The 25,727-nt window shown below is 34.6% G+C and overlaps 2 protein-coding genes across 3 annotated transcripts in view; both read right to left on the bottom strand.

Annotated features, from left to right (window-relative positions):
* Positions 1-879: 879 nt before the first annotated feature.
* On the bottom strand, positions 880-3,147 carry LOC116145658 (anthocyanidin 3-O-glucosyltransferase 2-like). Its single transcript, XM_031431111.1, has 2 exons — positions 1,563-3,147; positions 880-1,401 (listed from the first exon to the last, which is right to left on the bottom strand). The coding sequence occupies exon 1, from the start codon at positions 3,145-3,147 to the stop codon at positions 1,699-1,701; it is 1,449 nt and encodes a 482-aa protein (XP_031286971.1). The 3' UTR covers positions 880-1,401; positions 1,563-1,698.
* A 1,538-nt stretch (positions 3,148-4,685) lies between these two features.
* Positions 4,686-25,727, bottom strand: part of LOC116145691 (disease resistance protein At4g27190-like) — a 31,477-nt gene continuing 10,435 nt past the window's right edge. Inside the window, exons 1-12 of one of the 2 annotated variants that reach the window (XM_031431148.1) lie at positions 22,384-22,476; positions 22,111-22,165; positions 21,956-22,014; positions 21,843-21,875; positions 21,176-21,247; positions 19,905-19,996; positions 17,575-17,666; positions 8,077-11,003; positions 6,647-7,180; positions 5,252-5,956; positions 4,914-5,095; positions 4,686-4,816 (exon numbers count right to left, since the gene is read on the bottom strand). In XM_031431148.1, coding sequence (XP_031287008.1) covers positions 4,961-5,095; positions 5,252-5,956; positions 6,647-7,180; positions 8,077-10,995 — 4,293 coding nt within the window. In that variant the 5' untranslated portion in view covers positions 10,996-11,003; positions 17,575-17,666; positions 19,905-19,996; ... (3 more) ...; positions 22,111-22,165; positions 22,384-22,476 and the 3' untranslated portion in view covers positions 4,686-4,816; positions 4,914-4,960. Of the gene's footprint in view, positions 4,817-4,913; positions 5,096-5,251; positions 5,957-6,646; positions 7,181-8,076; positions 11,004-17,574; positions 17,667-19,904; positions 19,997-21,175; positions 21,248-21,842; positions 21,876-21,955; positions 22,015-22,110; positions 22,166-22,383; positions 22,477-25,727 lie in introns of those variants that run through there. The other variant, XM_031431147.1, reaches the window with a different exon arrangement.

Below are 25,727 nucleotides of genomic sequence, written 5' to 3'. Positions count from 1 at the left end.
AAAATTTATCAATCTGTGATGATCACTAAATCAATCTATGATGGTCAGTATTACATAATAAATATTAAGAAATAAGAAATCAGGATAATAATAATCACAAAGGAAATACGTTGATAGATAGTGTACTTAAAATTTATTAATTTCTAAAGTGCTACTAAAGAGATAATTTAGTGATAGTATTGAATGATTTTATTTGTATATTAATTGAAATTTTAATTTCAAGGAAAAATTGTTTTATAAACTTATCCACTCACTAAGCCTTTCAACTCAACCTTTTATATAAAAATTTCACCTTTATTATATATTCCAATTTTTGTAGGAGAAAAGTAAGACCATTGGAAAGTTAAAATGAATTTTTTTCCTCAATCAGAAGTACTTTTATAAAGTATTGTTACCAAATACTTTACTGAACCTAGTGGTGAAAGTAGATTGTCAGTTGCTCTTAGGAGGATAGAAAATAAAGGACAACTATCTTTAGGTGGTTGAGTGGTTTTATAGAGACTCTTAAGTGTATTATTCAATAAATTATGAGTTCAAAGTCCCTCATCGAATTCTAATAGATTTAGTCACTAAAGTTCTTATCTGGTTAATAGTTTTAAGATCTCAGGAGATTAACGAAGATATACGTAAACTAACCTAAACACTCAATCATTAAAAAAAAAAAAAAAAAAATCGAAGTACATCACGCTCTTTCAAAAATTAAGAATGGGGTGTCTTCGACCATTTACCTCAAATTTGTGACTTGATTTGGGCCAAGACTATTTGGGTTTATCGCTCAGATTACTAGCTCAATATTTCCTTCTAAACCCAATATAAAGTGTATATTTGGCAGCTCAAATAATAGATCTTGTAAAAATATCTTTATTACATAATTGTCAGATAACTATTAATTGTGAGGAGTGATACATGATATATTTATTAGACTAGGTGATAGTCGGGAGTTGGAGTGTAGAAGACTCCCTTGAGGGTGACCCCTAATCATTTTGTACAAGCCAAATTCGAGAAGGAATAATAATTTTCTCTTCAATCACTCGCTATCCTCTCAATCTTATCTTAGTTAACCTTGAGCTAAAAGGTCATTTTTCAAAACCTAAGCAATGAATGAGCCAGATAAGAACCTTGAAAGACAACGTATGACTTCCAATTCCAAGTCTTCTGGTAAGATTTGCAAGAAAACAAACCCACCACCATTTAGAACAATCCCTTTCAGCTCTTAGAATTTGTTGAAAATAATCCCTTTGGTCTCCTTGAATCTTCTTCCATGGTTCATAAGTGTTGAGTAGCCACCATTCTTGTTTAACAAACCTTCAGGTAGACCACCGGTTGGTACTGGATTAACATAACTAGGGATCACAACCTCGCCATCAATCATTGATGTAGGGAACATATCAATTACCAACCCTGCAAGTGGAGTTGCATTAGAACTTGAAATCACATGCTTGACAATAGTTTCTCCAACACAAGCTTTATGACAATCTATGAACTCATTTACATAGTTCTTTAAGGATTTATGAAGCTATTGTGAAGGAGAGAAGTGTACAGGAGGTGGAAGATTGATTAACCTTATTCGAGGATTAAATTCTGGAAGTGATTTTGTGGATTCAGCTGTGGCAGCTTTTCTATTAATAGCAGATTGCATAAGAAGAACAGTTACTGCTAATCATGTAAAGATTAAAGATGATTAAGATTATGCTTCATTCATGGCATATTTCCTAATACATCATCTATAAAGCGTCCAAATGCAGCAAATGAAGATCCTTCTTCCATGACTGCTAATCTGCTCTTTTCACTCATCTCTTTCACCTTCTTTCGCACTTCATTATCTCTCTCCATCACACATTTTATGGCTCTTGCTATTTCATCTCCCGATACAACTTCCCTATCAGTGATCCTATAATCTACTCTCAACTCCAAGGCCAATCCCAAATCTTTCACCATTTGGAAAGCATTAAGCTGCTGCTCAGCATACATAGGCCATGTCACAATTGGAATACCAAACCACAAGCTCTCCAAGATTGAATTCCACCCACAATGTGACACAAATCCTCCCACTGATTTATGAGCCAACACCTCCTTTTGTGGTGCCCGTCCACACACCAAACCCTTTTCCTTTGTTCTTTCCAAGAACCCATTTGGTAAGATTTCCTGGAGATTATCACTCTTGTAATCACTAGGACCTTCAAATTTGCCATTTGGTGGTGGTTTCCGTAAAGACCACAAGAACCTTACCCCACTTTGCTCCAATCCAAATCCAATTTCTTTGACTTGTTCTTCACCAAAGCTCCCTCCACTTCCAAAGCACAAGAAAACAACTGATGAATCAGGCTGATCATCAAGCCATTTCATTATCTCATCAGCTTTTTCTGTCTCATCACTCTGACGTCCCTTTACATCAATAACTGGTCCGACTGTGTAAATTGGTGGCATATGATCAAAATCATTCAACAAAGACTTAACCGCATGAGATTCCAGCTTCTGGAATGTGTTCACAATAATCCCTTTGGTCTCCTTGAATTTTCTTCCAAGGTTCATTAATGTAGCGTAGCCACCATACTTGTTCAACAGAACCTCCGGCAGACCACCGCTTGGAACTGGATTAACATAACTAGGGATCATCAACTCACCATCAAACTCTTCAAATCCTCTTCCAACTTCGTCATGTCGAGTTGGAAGGTACAGCATGAGACCAAGAAAAGCTGCAGTAGAAGGGAAGAACAAATAAGAAGGAACCCCAAGTTCATTTCCCACATCGATCATTGATGTATAACTCATATCAAGTACCAACCCAGCAAGTGTAGCTGTATTAGAACTGGAAATCACATGCTTGACAATCGCTTCTTTAACACAAGTTTTATGAGAATCTATGAACTCAACCATATACTTTTCTATTGATTTATGAGCATCTATTGAAGGAGAAAAGTCTACAGGAGGAGGAAGATTGATGAACCTTATTGGAGTATTAGATTCTGCAAGTGATTTATATAACGTATGTGTAACAACATTTCTAGTAAAAATAGAATCCATGAGAAGAACAGTCACTGAAAAACGTCCATCATCTCGCTCTAACAATCGCTTTGCAAACTCAACTTCAGGAACCCAGTGGCCTGCTCCTGCTAGAGGGATCAACACAAGCTCTGCTTTCTTCATCGTTGGCAATGGCAGAGGAAAATGTAATGAAAATTTGTGATCTCTTTTCTTCTGGGGGAGTGGATAAGGGATGTGGACCACTGCTTTGATAAAGCGGTGATCTTGTTGCACATGTATACAAAATCTCCACCACAAAATATAATCATACGATATTTTTATACAATATTTTTATATACCATTCTAATTTTAAATTAAAATCACTTTTTGTTGATTGTAAAGCCTTTTGACGAGTTTGAAGGGATAATAGAAAACCAAAGCCTTAAAGTGCCAAAAAAACTCACTCATCCATCCAAGGCCTCCTTTGTTCCTCTTCCGCCACCACCGCCCACCACTTTTCCGCCTCCCCTTTCCCTTTTACCGCCACTTCCCAAACTCAAAACCCTTACAATTCGTTCCCGCCTGAGCAAATTATGCCAGGAAGGCCAACCTCATTTAGCCCGTCAACTGTTCGACACAATTCCCCGCCAAACTAAAACTGCTAAAATGCAAATGGTAAAGTGTATATAGCTCAAAGTGTAAAGTTTTATGAGTCTAATTTTCCTTTTATTAATAATTTTCTATTTCACAATTCTCTTCAACTATATAGTTTTAAGTTTGAATATCTCAATACCTCTTCTACTTGGTTTTTACCTCATTGTTTAACAGATTTTGATTTGAAGTTTATTAAGTCTAATCATTGTCTGATTTTTCTTCTTCTTTAAGTCCTAGGATAACAGCTACTGTTTGTCGTGACCACACTAAATCACAGCGTCAGTATTCTCCTTGTCTCATACAATCATCTTCTAAAAATATTTTCTCGTCCTTAAAGTCCAAGTTTGATTCTTTATCTGCTAAATCTGTCTCCTCACAAGATTCATTTTCTACTATCAACTTGGAAGTTTACTTAACTTGTAATACTATTCACACTTAATCTGCCTTTGATAACAATGATCTGATCCCCTTTAAAATTCCTTCTAGTCTCAACCATCATCTACTGCTTACTAGGTCCAAAATTGTAGCTTTACAAAATTAGTCTTTACATCTTAAAAATCTGACAAGTCTCAATCACATATGCTAGCTGCTATGGCTGTACCTAAAAGGTACCTTATTTTATGGCATTCAGTTCAATCCAGCAAGTACTATGCAGTGGGAGTGCTATGCAAATACAGCTGGGCAAGTTATGTACAAGATAGAAGATCTAGAGGTAGATGTTGTGTTTTTCTTGGTCCTAACTTAGTGCAATGGAGTCCTAACTTGGTTTAAGAGTTTGTTTCAAGAATTAAACTGTTCCAGCAATTTGGTTTGACAACGTCAGCGCAAAGTCCCTAGTTTAGTTAATCTTTTATTTTATTATTGAAAATACTAGTAAAATCGAACGTAATGACAAGGAAAAGTAGATAATGAATAAAAAATCATAATATCTTATCTTCTTTATTTTTAATTTAATCAAGTTCACCCTGAATTATACAAAATACATTAGTTACTATACCAAACATAAACTCTGTCAATAATATGATTAGAAAATTCATATAAAAAGTGAATTGATATTGAGACTTAAATCAGAAATTATATATATAACAAGTGAAGTTTAGAAAATTCATCGAATTGAAGACAATAAATTGATTTTTATTTATTTATTTTTTTGCTTCCCTTCAAACAGACTAATCTTCATTGGATTTGATGGAGCCAACTGAAAAACCATCAAAAGAAATTTAATTAAGCACAAATACGTTTATGTTGGAGCCTCTTAAAACAAATTCAATTTGTAAAATAATAAATTCAATTACCTGATTAGAAATGATGAGCATGATTCTAAGTTTCAGGATTATTTTCTTCATTCTATTGGATGAGAATTGGAATAAAGCTCTTCATTTTTTATGTACCGAGGTATATTTGTAAAATTATCCCAACAATAGAGATCTGTAGACGTCTCTTCATGACTTTCATCTTCACTACCTATTTTGGGTGCCTGCAAAGCCAGATATTGGAAGCATCAAATGCGAAGGTAGCAATATTAAGCATTTTGTGGCATTACAGAAAACATGTATGAAAAGAAGTTCCTTATTGTGAAGAATAATTAACAAATCCTTTTGACTTAAAATCTTTAATTAAAAAATGGAAGTACCTTTGCTGCCGCATGCACACTTTTATTATCTTCATCCCATGAAAATCTTGTACTTATCTTTGGACATCGTTTGACTGCCAACCGAAAAAGTGGTGGTGTTGGAAATATGAAGTGATAACCCACATGGCAAAAGTTGGTGAGTCTTGGTAAATCTTCCAGGTACATAGTCTTAAGTTGAGGCAATTGGATTTCTTTCTCATCAGTCACATCATTGTCTCCAAATATTTGTTCTAATTCAGAGTTATCAATTACTCCTAGGTATTTCAATTGTTGAAAACCCCGAGCTATGGAGATTGGAAACAGATGTTTCAATTTATGGCACTTTTCCACTCTAATATCTGATAGAGTTTGGAGAAGATTTGCTCCACCTTCTTCACCATCTTTAACATCAATGATTTGCTCCAATTCCTCACATTCTCTGATGCACAGCTCTTTCAATTGCAACATATGATTTCGAGCAACAATTGGTGAGAAGATATGTTTGAGCTTGTTGAAGTGTGTTATTGTTAAAGAGGTCAAATTCGTCAAATTTGAGAATGATAATTCATGTTCTAGTTCTGTCAATTGAAATACCTCTCTTACTCTGCAATTTTCAATGCTTAATTCTTCTACTCTTTTGAAGAAGCGACATCTCAACCCAGAGAGAATTCCATTACACAATTGACTACTGCAATTACTCATATTTACAACTTGCAGCTCCTCAGACTGCACAATAATGTTATGAAAAGTTTATTAGATAAATTTAAGCTATTAGACTACCGTACTGCCAATTACTAAAAAAAAGTAAGAGAATCTTTTATATATTTTATTTAATTCACTAAAAAATCCAGAAATTTATTAAACTTGGAAGAATTTTATTAGACAATGAATCATACAGCTCATGTGCAAACTTTAGCCTAAGCTAGACTTGATAACGTGGTTATGTCAAGGCATATATATTAGATAATGAATAAACAATTAGATTAATGTTTACACGTACAAACTAATTATCTAAGCTATTCTCTACAAACTACTACGGTAATCTTGTGAGTTTGACACATCATCTCTTCTAAATTGTTAAGTTTATCTCTAATCTAAAATCATCCAATCACATTTAAACACATCAGTTTATATGAGAAGCTTGTATATATGTATTATTATTAAAACAATTATGGTATCTTGTTTTATTGGTTATGAGTGATGATATATTCCCAATTTCCCATAAGGGGAGTCGTGGTAATTGGTAAACTTAATTTTTAACAATTTTTTAATAATGTCCATGGAATATCTAACTATTATTATTGAATATTACTAACTCTTCAACATAAAATTTCTATCCAATTGGTTATCATAGAATATCATTCATAAATTATCTATCAAATTAGTAAAGGCCTAATAGATAAAGATTTAACATACCTCTTCACCAATGAAAGTTGTAGTTAATTTGGAACAGTCTTCTACTATGAACTCTACCAAAGCTGGACAACATGCATCATATTTTTCTGGAAAGAAGCTTACTAGCTTTGCAAGTCCTTCTAGATATAAATACTTCAATTTTGGAAGCACAATGCTCTTATGATCTCCTCCACCTACATATTCTTCTCTTTCATGATCCAAATAAAATACTTGTTCCAAATTCTCACAATCCCATACTGAAAGTGATTCCAATTGACCCAACCTCTGAGCAAGAGTAAATGAGAAGATATGTTTCAGCTTTTTGCATTCACCTATTGTTAAAGTGGTTAGATTCTCCAACCTTAGAACATGAGCATGACCTATACATAAACCTTCTAGTTCTTCCGGATGATTTAATTTTGGAAGTGCTTCATGTTGTTGTCTTTCAATGATTAGGTCTTCCAACTGAAATACAACTTTTACTCCACGTCTTAATCCAGAGAGAACTTTTTCAGTAGACTGATTATAATTGCCCACGCCTAGAACACACAATTTCTGGGAAAAACAAATCACTTTAATCTTATCAAAATTTAGTTGATCCCCCATATTATAACAATTAAGTAATATTTTTTTTTATAGTAAAATAAATTAATAATAATAATAATAACTAAGTTGTAAGTAATAAAAATTTGTACAATCACTGGATTGTCATGTGACAACTTGTAATAGTACAACTATGTCTTGTGTCAATTTGTTTTTTATATTATTAAATACTAGTAAAATAGAACGTAATGACAAAGCAAAGTAGATAATGAATAAATAATCATGATATCTTAGTTTATACATCTTTAATTTAATAATAATAATAAAACCTTTACTTCAAAAATGATTATTGTTAAACTTCAAAATTTAACAATAAATTTAACTCTAATTTTTAATTTTATATAAGGGCAAAGTAATTGTATAAATTAAAATTAGTTCTTTTAAAAAATAAATTAAAATTACTTAAAAAGTATTAAAAAAAATAAAGATTTAAAAGCAATAAAATCATTAGGGCCCTTGAGACTTAACAATCTCTTAGGGGCCGAGTAAAATTAATGCCAATTGTAATGAAAAGTTATATCATAATTGTTAGAAATTCTAAAGTATAGCTAAATGATCATTCTAAAGGTCTAATAGATAAAGATTTAACTATAATTTTTCATTGTTGACATTTCACTTAAAGTTCTATCTATTGGAAAAAAAAAAATGAATGGTGATAAAATCTTTTATTTAACCAATAAAGCTTTTTTCTTTCTATATTTATTGTAAAGAAACTAAAATAAATATTAAAATTTATGCATGTTGATTTTTTATTTTTTTAATATTGGTCAAATTCAAGCATAGTCGTCCATTTTAAGCAAAAAAAAAAAAAAAAAAAAAAAAAAAAGGGAAAAGAATTAAAAACATACCTCCAAAGCTGGCAGGGTTGAATGATTATTTTTTGGAAAGAATCTGATAAGCTTTGCAAGTTTGTAAAGCTTTAGCTTTTTTAAATTAGGCAACTTGATGTCATTTCCTTCCTTTGCAACTTCATTTTCTTCTTTTCCATGAAATACTTGCTTCAACTCTGCTGCATCTTTTATTTCAAGATTTTTAAGTTGTATAAGACCTACTGCAACAAACACTGGAAAAACATATTCCAATCTCTTGCATCTTTCAATTCGGAGATCTTCTAATTTTGACAACATTTTCTCTCCCCTGCCATTATCACCCTCTTCTATCTTGATCAGGAACTCCAAACTCTCACAATATTGTACACGGAGTGATTTCAACTGCCCCAAACTTAGAGCAATTGATAAAGTGAAAAGATAAGCCAAGCTTTTGCACCCTCTCACATAAACATCCGTAAGACTTTGGAAGTTTACAACGTGCATGGGCATGGCCCCCTTCCATATACACTGCAATTCTGGTAACACTTCCAACTCTAACTTTGCTAAACTTGGATGCAACTTAGGATTTTCTTCCCCCACTTGCGATGCATCTATCATGCATTTCAAGTCTTTACAATCTCTAACCTCAAGAGTATTCAACTTCTTCAATCCCTTTTGGTCAATGCTTGGGAGGATATTTTGACAGCATGTTACTCTTTTCAAACTAAGATATTCTACACTGTGATAGAGTGCTTTAAATAATGCAGTCAATAAGGTTGCATCAATATCAGCAATTATTAAAGCTTTTGATGATTCTGAAGATCCATAAGTTTCGTTCACAAAAATTTTATACCTTGAAAGTTCAGAGAAAGCAAAGTCTTGTGGAAGGCATTTTGAATGTATTTTCAAATACAGAACAGCCAAGCGAGATAGACAATTTACCTCTAAAAGCCTAGCATCGCCTGTTTCTATACTTTTCTCTTCAACCTCCCATTCTTCAAAGATGTCCTCCATGTATAATTCTTCTAGTTGAGAAAAGCTTCGTATCAAATTGGAAGGAATTCTTTTTAGCTCAGAACACTCACTTAAATCCAACATTCTTAGTTCTTTAAGTTCACTCAATTCTAGTGGTAATTCGTCAAAACGAGAACCTCTAAAGCTAAGAATCTCAAGTTTGTTCAGCTTGGCAAGGAAAGAAATGTCTCTCAAAATACAACCAGACAACTCTAGAGTCTTGAGATTTGCCAAGAATTGAAGTGATTTCAATGAAAGGTCTACATATCTTAAACTTAAAACTTTTAGTGCTTTCATCTCTTGGAAACATTCATCTGAAACTTTCAACAGATTGGAAAACCATTGTTTTTCACCACCCAATAGCAATATTTCAAGCTTAGGACAAACCAGTCTAACAGAGAGCTCTTCTAGTTTGTTTTCCAACAAAGAGATTGCTGTATATTGTTTCCAGCCTTTCTCCCTTGTCAACTGCGTCAAATCCATGTGAATCTTGCTCATGAATATATTCTCCCCCTTTGATGTTATCCATAGAGAAACATCATGAACTATACCTTGCATTCTCACAAATTCTTTTTCATAAGCATCTAATAGCAAACCCAAAGCCTTCAGGGTTTCAACCATTGAACGTAGGGCCATTCTTGCTTCTTCAATGGATGAAACATCTTTATATAAATCTAACCCCACTCCCATTCTAACCAAATCCTCCAAAGGAATTTCAAAATCCTTAGGAAACAGTGAACACATCAAAAAACAGAATTTAATATCATTTGTCTTCAAATAATCATAACTCAACTTAAGACTGGCATAGACACCTCTCTGTTCACTATAAACATGACCTATATCCTCCAGTTTTGACTTTTTTAGTTTTTCACACACAAATTCCCATGTTTCAGTATCCTTCTTTCCTCTCAAGTGATTTCCAATGGTTACAAGCGCTAAAGGCAAACCATCACATTCTCTAGCAATTTCAGTAGCCAAAGTATTCAAGCTATCAAAGTCATCATCTATACGTGCTTGCCTTTTGAGTAAAGCCACTCCTTCGTCTTCCTCTAAAACATTTAGAGGAATTAATGATTGATACTCCCTGTCACTGTATACGTTTTTGTTGCGGGTTGTCAGAAGCACTTTGCAACCTTTGCTCAATGGAACACCTATTTTATCCTCGAAATCGAATTCTTCCCAAACATCATCCAGGATTATAAGGTTATTATTAGAATTTGACAATCTTGAAAACAATCTCTTAGCTCTTCCCTCTTCAGTTTCCTCCATAAGTTCCAAATTTAAGAGGTCAGCCAGCTGACCTTGAATATTTCTAAAGTTTGGAGTTTGGGATACAGTAACCATCACAACCTCCTTAAAGATGCTCTCTTCAGTGACCTTTTTACTCACTACTTTTGCTAAAGTTGTTTTACCCACACCGCCCATCCCAGACAATATAACCACATGGGTGCCATCATTTTTAAATGCCTCCATAATCTTATCAAAAGCATCCCTCATAGACCGGGAAAATTCAAAATCTTTAGGTGCTAAAGGTTCACCTGATAGAAGAGGACGACAGCCCACGCCTTCAAATTGGCCTTTATTTATAATTTCCTTCAACTGAATGCTTGTCTTTGTTGCTTTCCTACCCAATCGATGTCGAGACCTCCAATTAGGACACCACCCATTAAAACAAGTCTTCAACTGATTGACTTCTATTTCATTTTTCAACATCTCAACCTCTTCCAAGATTTTGCTTGTATCATCTAGCCAGTCTAGTACACTTTTAAAAATTTTTTCATCATTGTTTTTGGCTGTTTCAACACGTTTCTCGATGTCTGCTTTTGCCAATTGCATTTGCTTTTCTACTTCCGAAAGATCTTCAAAATTTTTTTTGAAACAAAATATGGAAGGCTCCACTAGGTATCCTCCAACCTTTGATACAATAGCAATTATGATCTCCATCAATATATCTGTTATCAAATATAAACTATATTAGTATAAAATAAGTAAACAAAAATTCATCAACAAGTGTAAAATGCAATTATAAAGATGAATTTTAAAATCAATCTTGTCGGAAATAGTTTAGATAACATTTGTTTTAGTTTTTTAACAATTTATTATTTATTTTAAAAAACTATGGTTGATATATTCCCAGGAAATGTCTTTAATAAGCTATTTTTTAATTTAAAAAATAAAATACATCATACTATGCTACTACTAATCTTACACTTTTTCTTTGTAACATCGAACCGTGTAACAAAAATTGTAATTAGTGAATAGTTAAACTTCTAATATTTCATGATTATTTGTTTGTTGCTACTACTGTTTATTTGTTCGCTATAGAAAAGAAAATTAGCTTTAGCAAATACACATTTTGGGAAAAAATGATTTTTAGCCTAGATAAGTGTTTTTAATTCCTAATGACTTTGTATCATAAAAATGTTGTGAGACGTCCTAGACAATATAAAAATGTGTTAAATCTTAGAGACAAAGTGTGTGGCCACAATTAGTAAGGCCACAAAAAGAGTGTGTAGCTACAAAGAGATAGAGGGGAGTAAATTTGTAATGCTAGAGAGACCTATAATATTCTTCTTCTTCATAGTGAAATTGGTGGTGGTTAAGTAAACATAATTCTCATATAGAGAGTAAAGCGCTATAAATCCTTGTGAGTATGGTTTAATTAATTTTGCCCTTTCAGAATAAATTAATGCTATGTGTATGGGCCAAAAATGTATTGGGCCTAACAAGGTCCAATAACAAAATAAACATATTATGGCCTAGTGCCTTAACCGAATTCTAGTGGGGCCTACGCTTAAATCTACCTTGTGGATTGACCACTTCATGAGTTAGGCCTTCTTACAAGTTAAGTTAAGTTGGGCTCCAGCTCGTTAACCCACTTTCGTCCCAAAATAGAAACCAAAATCCATCACATTCCTAATTCATTCAAGATCCAATATCTTACATGAATTGGTACTCTTGAACTGATAACGGCAAGGAATAAGAGTTCCTTCCTAATTCGAACTCCTATACCAAGTAGGATTTAGAGTCCTACTAACCTCCTAAGTTCACTATATAAATAGAGGTCAACCCTCTCATAAGGCATTTAGAAATCACCAATAGCTTTAGCTCCTAAATTCTTGCTCCAAATTTTTTTTGTTTTCCTTGCTGTAAAGCTTAGCTCTAACTAACTTTACTATCTCCAACCACCACAAAGCTATGCTCCAGCCATTTTTTGTTAGTCTAGCACTAACCAAATTACAATAATCCACTCTCATCCCTCACTAAATACCTTTAATCGTGCTAACTTGAGCGTGAGAGTGCCTACGGTAGACACCACACCGATGTCACCTAAACCTTCACGTTTGTGCTTTCTCTTTGTGCAGGTCCATTTGATTGTCAGTGGCTCACTTCCTATAAGACCAGTCCTTTTGAAATCAACCGTAAATTTTACTGTCTACAGTTTGACACCCATCATGGGGCCCTGACAATCAATTGACTCCAAACGACTTGCTTTGTTCGCTCTCACTCCCTCTACTCAGCCATCATGATTGGAAGTACTAAAACCCCTACACTTGATGTCACAGCTCAGATCACGACTCTTATCGCGCTTGTGCAAGAAAGCAATGATAAGTACCAAACCTTGGACGCCTAGAACGCCACCATCCGTGCAGAAAACCAAGCCCTCCAATATAAGGTAAACCAATTCTACTCCCTCGAGTGGGCTTTAGGTCAACAACACGCCTCTTTATCTCGCACTTTCATCCATTCAAAACAACTGTTAACAACCCCAGATCATGAAACCCTTGCAAGTTTATCCCATTTTTATTCGGCTCCAACCACTACTACCATGACCCTTCTAGCTAAGCCGACCCAAATCGACGTGACTCAACCCATCACCCTCTCGACCACCGACTCGCTCTTCCAAACAACCCCACTCCAACAATACCAACTAAAAACGCCCTTCACCTTCCCACAAACATATCCCTTATACTCAGTAGTCGGTCTATCTTACCAATCAATCTCGCTCAGCTCAACCATACACATCAACCCGAATGTGTTCCCCCACTTGCAAAACACAAGCCTATATTCTCCCATGGCAACTCCCTTGAGCAAGCCTTAACCAAACGATTATTCAAGATGGAACCCATGATCCAACTCATACCCGACATGCCCACACCTCTCAAGAAAAGCCAACCTCAATGCTTTGCTAACACGCTGTTCCTTGACACCATAGCTCTCATAAAGATGTTGCGTAAATTCACCTTTCCCAACATGAAACTCTATGATAGGACCACCAACCTGGATGGCCACATAGCCTCTTACAAGCAGAGGATGTTCGTCGTTGCTATTCCTTGTGATCTCCATGAACCGTGCATGTGTAAGAGCTTCAGCTCTAGCCTCATGGGACCAGCACTCCAATGGTACACCAACCTCCCTAACAACTTCATCGCCTCCTTTGCTCAGCTCATGGATACATTCGCTGAGCGGTTTCCTAGTAGTAAGAGACTTGAGAGACTTTTTGGCAACCTTTACAGAGTTCATCAACATCGGAATGAATCACTCTGGGAATATGTGAGTTGTTGCTTTAACAAAGAGAAGATCTCCATCCCCTATTGTAATCAAGAGACATTGGTCGACACTTCAAAAAGGGACTCCTCCTTAATAGTGAGCTCTACAAAGAGCTCACCAAGTTCAATTGCACCACCATGGAAGACGTGTTTGCTCGAGCATGGGTCGAGATTAGATAGGAAGAGAACGATGTTCATCGGCCCAGATGTGCTTGATATGACAATCGATACGATGATTGATGCACTAGATAGCCATAACCTCGACACCAACATTGGGGGACAAGTTGGTGCTGGTTTACACTCGTCCATCCCTTAGCTTAACTGATTCTACTTTGTTATCCGATTATATTTACAAGGCTCTGATCTTAAGTCTAGCTGTTAATCAGCCTATAAAGTTGTAACTTAATTTGAGAGTTTATCAATATAATGTCTCAATTAACTTTACATTACAATAAAGAGTTTATTCAGCATTCAAATAATTGAGCTATAAGATCAAGTGCAAAAGTCATCAGTAGTACAACTCAACACTAACATCGGGGGACAAGCTGACGCTGGCACCTACCCGTCCATCCCTTATCTTAGTCTGCTTTTCAAAGAAGTCTAACTCATCTCGACACATCACCAAGCCCACCACTCGTAGAATTGACGCCAATTCAAGTGCTCACAGGTTCACTTTCAGGCTTAGATTCATCATTTGAGTCTACACTAGAGTCTATGTCACTCGATTCGGAACTTAGGTGTCTGACCGCCTTCACTTGCCCAGCATGTTGGGCCATACTCACACCCACACTAGTCACAAGTGTCTCCTCTTCAGGGATCACCACATAAGTCCTTGACTTCCAATACTCGTTGGCCCCTGACATGCTTGCTCAGCTCAATTCACAATAAATATCCCCATACAAAGTGGCACTCGACTTCTTCCAGGTACTTAAATGTTCACCTAACCTCTATTTGACTCGGCTCCTCTCGACTCGGCAAAGCACAAACGACTGGCTACTCACAAGTTCCCACACGACACTACTATACCTCATGATCACTCGCACCTTCACTCACATGGCTCGACTCCTCACTTAATATCCAACCTATACTACTCCTCACATGGCTCGACTTATAAACCCAAAAGGTGTAAGGATTCTTCTCACGATCAGCTTTTTCACAGGCTACCAAAATCGACTCAAATCTGATAAGCTATTTGACTTGACCTAGCAAAATTGGCTCGGAGTTTTCTTACCCCACTCGATCCAACTAGGTTGACTCACCACCTTGACTCTAGTAAAACTTGGGGATGGTTCCCCTTCTCTCGACAATCATAACATTATACCCTGATTATGCTATTACAAACTACCAAGGCAGCGTTCATTTGGCTCAACTTGGCTGCTTCTTCCCCTTCACTAGTTAGCTTGAATAGATGAACCTTAGGAACCTTTAACAAATCTCACTCGACTTGGCTCTGACGCCCCAACCTTGGTTCCAAACTACTGATTCAGTTAAACCAAAACTTCTCACTTGGATCTACACAACACCATTATTCTTAAAAGATTACTCAACCTTGAATCTCCGTTCGACCTCGGTTCTCACTAGCCTTGAGTCTCCATTCGACCTTGGTTCTCCTTTCGGCCTCAATTCTCATTCAGCCTAGGTTCTCCATTCGACCTCGGTTCCTTATCCAGCCTTGAGTCTCTATTCGACCTCGGTTCCTTATTCAGCCTTGAGTCCCCATTCGACCTCAGTTCTCACTCGACCTTGAGTCCCCACTTAGCATTCATTCACTATTCAACAAAACAAGTGAAGTTGAGTGGCTCTATGAGCATTCCCTCTATAACAAAATGTTCTATATGCACCATCCGGTTTGGTAAGCATCATTTGTTTTGCTAGAACAAATGAACAATGATGTCCCAAAGGAACCAATAGTTAGCTTCGTTCAACCCTTTACACTCGACATCATAAGCCAAGCTGAGCTAAATGGGCTCGCAAGTGTTTGACAGAAAACACAGTGAAAACTTAAACGACCATGAAACAAGCCAAAACAATGGATTTTGGCCTTGAAAACCACCTCCAACTAGGTTTTCTAGTTGACCACGATATCAAGCTCAAAACAAGCTTTCTGTTGATATCTTATGGGTCTCGTAACTCCTCCCGAATCAAAAGTTATAGCTATTTTAAGTTGACATGCTCATTTAGGATATGAGAGATGTTGAAACACCCATCTCCTTGTCCATTTGGCTCCACTCAGCCATCCGAGTGGAAACAATGATGGATAGTATACAATCAGGCTACTTGGCTCGGCCCTATCGAGTGAATCTTAGTGAACTAACTTGAACATCCTAAATAATATCGTCACTCATTCACCCTCAGGAGATTCAAGATTCAAGACACCTACCACTCACCTCCACTCAGCACTGCCAACCAAGTAGGAATAAGTCACAAATAAAATACATTAAGTGCTAGTCATCACCACCTCTATTCAGCTCAACTTATCCATTTATTAAGTCCTCATGTGGTCCTCCTCACCTTCATTCGACCATGTTTCCATTCGGCTTCATAAGGCCTTATCTCCATTCAACCTTATGTGATCACTCAGCCTTAGCTCCATTCAGCCTTATGTTTTCTTTTGGCATTGTCTCCATTCAGCCTCACGTGCTCACTTGGCCATGAGTCCTTTCTACCACATTTCCCACTCGGCCAATACTGTTCCCATGGCAGTATGAGCCGAGCCGGATGGGCTTACAATTGTGTCATTTCTCATAGATTACCTTGTATTCTCCTCATACTCCACTTGGCTCAACCTACGTTGTTTGGTTCGGGATTAGTTTAAACCTCAAACACTTTGAGATAATCAAGGATCCAAGTGATTTCACCCAGTTACTACTTTTCGCTCAGCCATATGAGCCAAGTCAAGCAGGCTATGCCCTTGTGGCAATAACAAGTGCTTTGAGTTACATCCCCCCTGAGAGGACATCAACTCGTTCGCATTATCACTACGATTAATTGAATCTACTCTCTAAGCTAAGCACCCCTTAACTTAGAGAGTGGGGCACAAACTGTATGGACCAAAAATCATATTGTGCCTGACGAGGTCCAATAACAAAATAAACATATTATGGTCAAGTGCCTTAAACCAATTCCAGTTGGGCTTACACTTAAATCCACCTTGTGGATGACCACTTCATGAGTTGGGCCTTCTTACAAGTTAAGCTAAATCAAGCTTCAGCCCGTTAGCCCACTTTCATCCCAAAATAGAAATCAGAATCCTATCACCTTCCTAATTCATTCAAGATCTAGTATATTACATGAATTAGTACTCTTGAACCGATAAAGGCATGGAATAAGAGTTCCTTCCTATACCAAGTAGCACTCAGAGTCCTTCTAACCTCCTAAGTTCATTGTATAAATAGAGGTGAGCCTCTCATAAGGTATTCAGAAATTACACATAACTTTAGCTCCTAAATTCTTGCTCCCAAGAATCTTCGTTTTTCCTATCGTAAAGCATAGTTCCGATTAACTTTACCACCTTTAGCCATCTCAAAGCTGTGCTTTGGCCACTTTGTGTTAGTCTAGCCTAAGCCACATTACAATAAACTCTTTCCCGCTTTGAGCCCTCACTAAATACCTTCAACTTTGCTGACTTGAGTGTCGGAGTGCCTACGGCAGACCCCACATGAGCGTCACCCAAGCCTTCATGTTTGTGCTTTCTCTTTGTGTAGGTCCATTCGATTGTCAGTGGCTTGTTTCTCGTAAGATCGGTCCCTTCTGAATCAACCATAGATTTTACCGTCTACACTAGGTAATTAGCATAAAAAATCCCATCATATTCCAACGAGTGAAATAAGACAACCTTATACTATTTGTTATTCGTATTTTGGATTAATAATAGATAAGATAAACAAATAATCAGCCATGTTACTATTTTCCATACTATATAAAATTTAAAAAAGAAAAAAAAAACCATATAATAGAAAATTTAATTAAATACCTTGCTCAAAAGCCAATGATATTTTTGTGGAATGTCAAGCTTCAAGTAACTACCAACAAAGCGCAGGCATCTAGTTTTGACTAGGCCTTTATCTGAAAGAGGTAAGACAAGAAAATGAAAAAGATGTGAAGTAATTATATATAAATTAATGTTGAAAGAGGAAAAAACTATGAAGCGTTGTTGATCATTTCTTTAAATAATTTAATTATAAAAAAAAAAAAAAAGGAAACAATTTTTTTATTATTTTTTTCCTGTTTGATAACAAACAAAGTGAGTTCAAACTAGAGTATGCATTTCATTGTAAGTATTAGCAAATATTCTTGAAGCCCCTTGGTTAATATTTGCTCAATTACCACCCCAAGAAATGAAATCATATTTGACCTTGATAATATTAAAATTTTTAATACAATTACTTTTAGTTACTATCATATCAAACCCATTAGTTTCTAAATAACATAAGATATAAATATACACACGGTTAAATCTAGATAAATTAATACCATTGAGACCATAAAAATTTATTAATTAATCGATATTTTATTTAATCGTATAAATTAATAAATTATTAATTTATTGAGGCATTTTTTATTTTCTTTTTCCAAAATATTGAACTTAATGCATGTACATATTATATATAATTAATGGTATAGGGAATAGCTCATAGTTAATACACTTAAAGCAATAATCACATTGCATAATTTTCTCTTGCAATACGAGAAAACTACACGAGAGGTTCTTAATGCTCTAAGAAAAGTTAGAGATGAAATCCAAGAAGACATCAATTTCAAAAGGAAACAAGTAATATTTGACTCATATTTTTCAAAAGGCCTCCTAATTTAGTCATGCATATATATAATTTTAATGTATAAAGAGATTATTAATTTTTATATCAAGTGGTACCAATGTGCTTTTTTTTTTTTTTTTTTCGCCTTAAGGGTGCGTTTGGTTCGGGGTGAAATAAGATAAATCCTGTAATCTTTGTTTAATTTTCAAGATTCCCTCGTTTGGTTGTCAAGTAATATAATATTACGGTAATATTTTATTACAAATAGTAGTTACTATTGGTAATATTGGGGGTAATCAGATTACCTTCCCAAGGGGTGTTAATGTTAGATTACCGGGGTAATCATAATTTTTACCCTATTTTGCCCTTAATATTTTATCATTCTGGACACATTTGCCCTCATATGTCTACCAAATAACAATTAGCCCAGACCCCCTACATTTGAGAACTTAGCTAAAACACCCCCGCCACAAAAAAGTTTAAAAGTTAACAAAATACCCCCAATCATCCAAGACCACCACCGGCCGCTAGCCACCACCGCTGGCCACTGGCGAAAGTCGTCATATCGGCATAAGACCGGTAGGATCTTGCCGGTCGTGTGCCGATAAGGACATTTCTGACCATGGATTTGTGATCCATGGCCGGAAATGACCAGATCTGGCTGTTTCATGACCAAAGATGTGGCAGTGAAATGCCATAGATCTGGCTGTGAAAAGGCCAGATCTTTGGCCTTGAAATGGTCATCGTTTCACGGCCAAAGATCTAGCCTTTTCACAGCAAGATCTATGGCCGTTTCACGGCCACATCTTTGGCCGTGAAATGGCCATATTAACGGCCAGATCTAGCCGTGAAACGACCATATTCACGGCCAGATCTGGCTGGTCGTGCACCATTACAGCGGCTTCCCGTGGTGGTGGTGGCTGCCGGCGGTGGTTTGGGGTGAGTGGGGGTGACTTTGCTACAAATTAAAGTTGTATATGGTTGGGGTGTTTTGGTAAAATTTCAAATATAAGGGGGTTAAAAGAAATAATTTAAAAAATAATAGAATAAAATAATAATAAAAATATTATTATATTATTATTTTAAAATGAGGGCAATTTAGTAATCTATATAACATACTCACTCATTTATCCTCCCAATCAAACATATTGTTATAAGATACCCATCAATTTATTCCAACCGACCAAACACATTTCTCTAAAGATTCCCTAATAATCTATCTTTCCAGTAATACAACATTCCTCAATAATATAACATTCCCTGAACCAAACGCTACCTAAATGTACTATCTTATAAATTTAGTGAATTATCAATTTCTATGTCTATTAACAAATTAATCTTGTATATTAGGGGTCACATTTAACAACTTTTTCGCTTAAGCTCACTCATATCGTCATATTCCAACGAGTGAAATATGGCTACCTTATACTATTTGTTATTCTTTTTTTTGGATTAATAATATATTTAGATTAGATAAACAAATAATCAGCATGTTACTATTTTCCATGCTATATAAAATTTAAAAAATAACCAAAAATTTAAATACCTTGTTCAAAAACCAATGATATTTTCGTGAAATGTCAAGCTCCGAGTAACTACCAACAAAGCGCAAGCATCTAGTTTTGACTCAGCCTTTATCTAAAAGAGGTAAGACAAGAAAATAAATAAGATGTGGAGTAATTAAATATAAATTAATGTTAAAAGAGGAAAAACTATAAAGCATTGTTGATCATTCCTTTAAATAATTTAATTATTAAAAAGAGGAAGAATTTTTTTTTAATATTTTTTTCTGTTTGATAACAAACAAAGTCGGTTCAGACTAGAGCATGAATTTTATTGAAGTATTAGTGAATGTTCTTGAAGCCCCTTGGTTAATATTTGCTCAATCACCACCCCAAGAAATAAAATCATATCTAACCTTACTAATATTAAATTTTTTTAATACAATTACTTTTAGTTACTATCATATGTGTGTGTGTGTGTGTAATCTTCTATAAATTAATATCATTGGAACCATGAAAATTTATTAATTAATTGATATATCATTTAATCGTTTAAATTAATAAATTATTAATGTATTGAGACATTCTTTATTTTCTTTTTCCAAAACATTGAACTTAATGCATGTACATATTGTGTATATTAATGTGGTATAGGGAATAGCTCATAATTAATGCACTTAAAGCAACAATCACATTGCATAGTTTTCTCTTGTAAGAGGAGAACACTAAATTAGAGCTTCTTAATACATTAAGAAAAGTTAGAGATGAGATCCAAGAAGACATCAATTTCAAGAGGAAGCAAGTAACATTGGATTCATATTTTATAAAGGCCTCCTAATTGAGTCATGCATATATATAATTTTGATGTATAAGGAGATTATTAATTTACATATCAAGTGGTACCTATGTGTTTTATATTTTTTTAAATGTATTATCTTATAAATTTAGCAAATTATTAATTTACCACATTGGTTCCAAGTCAGGACCGGCAAAAAATATTATTTAATTAAAGTTATTAATTTATCGAGGTTTAACTGTATTTTTTAACCTACACAAGAGGTCCACCTTTTAGTTGAGACACTTTCTTTTAATTTTAAGATTAACATATTCAACTATATGATATATTTTGGTTTCATGATGATGCTCTAAAGCAAAAGTTTTAAATTAGGTCTTCTCTGCTAAGGTACATCCATAGAGATTTCCTTATAACATTTTCGAAAGGTTTTCATTTTCATTCATAGTGTAAATATTCAACATAGAAACATAATAATTAAAAATGTCAAAAGCACAAAAGAAAAAAAGACATTTCGCATACCTTTCTTATATTAAGAGATATCTTGACACGGTAGAAAACTACACACTGTGAGAGACTAGTTTAACCTGCATTCTGCAAGTGAAACAATAACAACAAATAGCCAACAATAAATGATTAATTTTATATATTTTACGTAATCATACTTGATCAAACTGGAAGATGTTCCCCCTGCTTGTTCAACTTCTCCAACATATTCTATTCTACTATCATATCCTTAAAAATAAAAAAAAACATGTTTGGTTTAATATTGTTTAAAATTTAATCATATTCTATTCAACTCAAAACATTTAACAATTATTTCTCAATGAAAGTTTATAAATTAACAAAAACACCCCCAACCACCCAAGCAACAGTTGCCTGCTGGCAACCACCATCGGCCGCCAGCCACTGCCATTGCCACCCCGGCCATCAACATTGGAATGATGCATGATCTATTAGATCTGGCCGATTGTGCGTCAATTTGTCCGTTTCCGGCTAGATCCACTATGGATCTGGTTGGAAACGGCCAGATATACGACCAAAGATCTAGTCGCTGACCACACATTCTAAATAAACTTTAGCCAAGCCAATAAAGTTCAAAACAAATTAATTTTTGTAGTCTTTAACTTTTTAATGAAAAAATCTGTAGTGGTATAATAATGAAGTTCAAAGATGATAAGTATCATACCCAACTGTGATGATGCTATTTGAGCTTGAGAATCTGCGGTCACAATTCTCAAAGTTCAACTTTATAAACTGTGATATATATCTAAAGCCAGTATAAAAGTTTGCAATTGATACCTTCTGGGAAAGAGAATCTGAAGTAGAATTCCACACTCAAAATGAAGCGTGTCTCAGATCTTGTTCGTTTTAGTTGGAAAAAAGCAAATTGAATGAAGTTATTCAAAGTAGAAGACCAATCATTTTGATTAAAATCAAAAAGAGCAGGAAATTACCTCTTCTATAAGCCAGTATAATTCTCCATCACTAAGGAGACTTCAGTTGGCTTAACTAGAGCTCATAAATATTAATTAGTACATAAGAACAAAGATTAATGGTACATCAAAGCCAACTAAAAGCAGAAAATAATAAAGATCAGTAGTAAATAATTATATGGAAACTTATCATATATATGTCTTCGATCAAATCCTTGCAAGTCAATAATAATAAAGAAGAAATTAATTAAACCAACTAAAACTACAAGAGATATTGAAGTTGAAACATCATACTGGTGTTCTCTTGGAAATGAAACTCTGTCTCTGTAAATCTTTGCACATAAAATCGATTTGAGGAAGATGTGAGAGAAAATGTAATTTGGAAATTAAAGTATTCTAACAAATGCGCGTGAAAACTGCTTTCATCATTGGAAATTAAAGTATTCAAAGATGACGAAATTATGGTGGAGACATAGTGGGACAGCAATGAATTTCTTTCTGACAGAAGAAAAAGAAGAAGACAAACAACTTTATAATTTCAATGACCCACCATGTTTGCCATTACCTTTCTGAATTAAAGGGACGACAAAATTCAGGAGCTGCCAAGAAACTATTGCACTTTATATTTTCCTCTCTCAATAATTTAAAGTGTTCAGTGTGCAAAAGCGTCTAAGGTCCAGAGATACTGTATTTTCTTTTTGGGGGAACGACTTATACATATCCAATATTTGTCAAAATAACAAGTTGATACCCAAAAGATTTTGAAATGACAAATGGATACCTTTCGTCATGCTCTGTTAGTGATTTTGGTTAGATAATAGTGAAAAGACTAAAATACCCTTAAAAGTTTAATTTTTAGTTTTTTATAAATTTAAAAATTTCTAAAAAACCCCATAGGTTTGCTAATTTGATTAAACACCCCAATATATAAAACTTTTATAAAATAACAAAAACACCCCCGCCACCCCCGCAGTGCCAGATTCTGGCCACCACCGCCGGAATCTGGCCGGAAAATTGCGTTACGACACAGACCCATCAGATCTGTGTCGTAACGCATAGATCTTTCATTTTCCAGCAAGATCCGTGGCTGATCTGGCCGGAAAAGACCAGATCTACGGCCAGATCTGGCCGTCAAGACCGGAAACTTGCCGGAAAATTGTGTTACGACACAGACCCATCGGATATGTGTCGTAACACGTCGATCTGGCGTTTTCCGGCCAGATCCGTGGATGATCTGGCCGGAAAAGGCCAGATCTGGCCGTCGAGGCCGAAAAAGGCCAGACATAGATCTGACCTTTTCTGGCCAGATCCGAGGCGGATCTGGCCGGAAAAGGCCAGATCGGTGTGTTACGACACAGATCCGATGGGTCTGTGTCGTAACACAATTTTCTGGCCAGATTCCGGCGGTGGTGGCCGGAATCTGGCACTGCAAGGGTGGCGGGGGTATTTTTGTTATTTTATAAAATTTTTATATATTGGGGTATTTAGTCAAATTAGCAAACCTAGGGGGGTTTTTTAGAAAATTTTAAATTTATAAAAAACTAAAAATTAAACTTTCAAAGGTATTTTAGTCTTTTCACTATTATCTAACCAAAATCACTAACAGAACATGACGAAAGGTATCTATTTTTCATTTTAAAACTTTTTGGGTATCAACTTGTCGTTTCGACAAATATTGGGTATGTATTTGTTCTCCCAATGTTTTATAGGATTTCTTTTTCAAAACTAAATTTGACCCACGTGAATGTGCAGAGTGACAGCTCATTGGGAACAAGCCACTCGCATGACATGCTTACCACTACTTCACCGCCTTTTCATTCTTTTCCATACTCTCTACTCGCTCTACGCGTTATTACTATTTTTAGAATTGGATTTGGAAACTTTTGTCTTGGAAGGAAGTTAAACGATATTCCAAGGGTATCTTTGTAATTGTAGGACATGACGTGGTAACCATGGTATTGCATATATGGGACCATAGGTTATATAAATCATAAAGCATACAAAGGTCATACATATTCACGTGTTTTTGCTGCTTTTTTATTTTATTTTTATTTGAACTCTCTCATTGTATTAATAGTATTATAGCAAGATAGAAATGTCTTAATTCACAAGTTTGATGTGACAAATTAATAATTAGTGTTATTCCTTTAAATGCTTTCACATGTTTCAAGCTTATGAGGTTATAATAATTTATAACGATATTGATAAATATTTTACATATTAAATACGCTCGAAGGAAAAAGATTGATTAATTAAATATTTAATGCTTTGTTATTTTTTTTATAATATATATTTTTTTTAAATCCAACTTTTTTACAAGGTTAAAATAAAAATTGAATTTATTGAATTACTTATAGATCATAATTTTATAATAAATCTTAAATATTTTTGTTTCATATGAAAATCCTTCGAAAATGTATCAATAGATTAACTGTCAATTTTTAAATGTATAAATATTACTTTTAAAATCCAAAAAAGATAGTCTGGGTCTTTGATGGGGACAAGGGAGGGATAGAGAACCATGCAGGTCTTTATTCGGTTGAGAAATGAGAATAAAAGTAACAATATATAGCATTTAATTATCAAATAAAATAAAAATAAAGCATGCACATGGGACTGATGTCACAGATCACATGTACTCACATGCTCGCTTAGGAAAAAGGTAATTCAAACTTCGAAGAGAGAGAGAAAGAATAGTTGATGTACATGTGTAATTTCCTGGAAACTTCTCGGAAGCTTGGTTGTATTTACTCTACTCTTTCTTTAAACTAACAATTTATAATAAAAGATATAAAATTTATAGATAATATATAATAATGAAGTTGAAAAATGATAAGTAATCATACAAATATATGAAATTAAATATAAATTACATTAATCTTTTTATTATTTTTTTAAATTACATTAATCTTTTTATTATATAAATTACATTAATCTTTTTATTAAATTAAAGGAAAAACTTTTTTTATTATTTTTGTCCTGTTTGATAACAAACAAAGTCAATTATGCATTTTATGGTAAGTATTAGTGAATATTTTTTAAACCCCTTGGTTGATATTTGCCCAATCACCACCCCAAGAAATAAAATCATATCTAACCTTACTATATTAAAATTTTAAATACAATGATTGGATATATTATTTAATCTTATAAATTAATAAATTATTGATTTATCAAGACATTTTTTATTTTTTTTTTCAAAACATTGAACTCAATTATTTTGGGTGGATTGAAGATACTTTCTCAAAATTCATCCTACATCAAACATGTTACAGTAAATTTAATCATGACTAGTTGATCTTTAATCTTCTATTTATTTTTATTTTTATTTTTTTCTTTCAACCGATGTTACTCGAGTACCCGCCCTCAATTTCAAGCAGGTTTCATCCCGAGTAACATCGATTCCCATCCCAGGTTTCAATTCCAATTCCGGTTCTATCGACTACCTATGATCACCCTTATTGTTGTCAAACCATAATTCAAAATGAAAAGTAAAATAATTCTTATTATCTAATAAAAACATCAAGTAATACTATACCAATAACTCTTTTTCACAAATTTTCTCTCACAACCCTGCCGCAGTAGTTTGTAATTAATTAGTGGGATTAATGCGGGACTCATATAGGATTTATTGTGAA

The sequence above is a fragment of the Pistacia vera genome, unplaced genomic scaffold, assembly GCF_008641045.1.
Source record: "Pistacia vera cultivar Batoury unplaced genomic scaffold, PisVer_v2 Contig464, whole genome shotgun sequence".
Taxonomy (NCBI): domain Eukaryota; kingdom Viridiplantae; phylum Streptophyta; class Magnoliopsida; order Sapindales; family Anacardiaceae; genus Pistacia; species Pistacia vera.
This window is presented reverse-complemented; position numbering and strand designations above follow the sequence as displayed.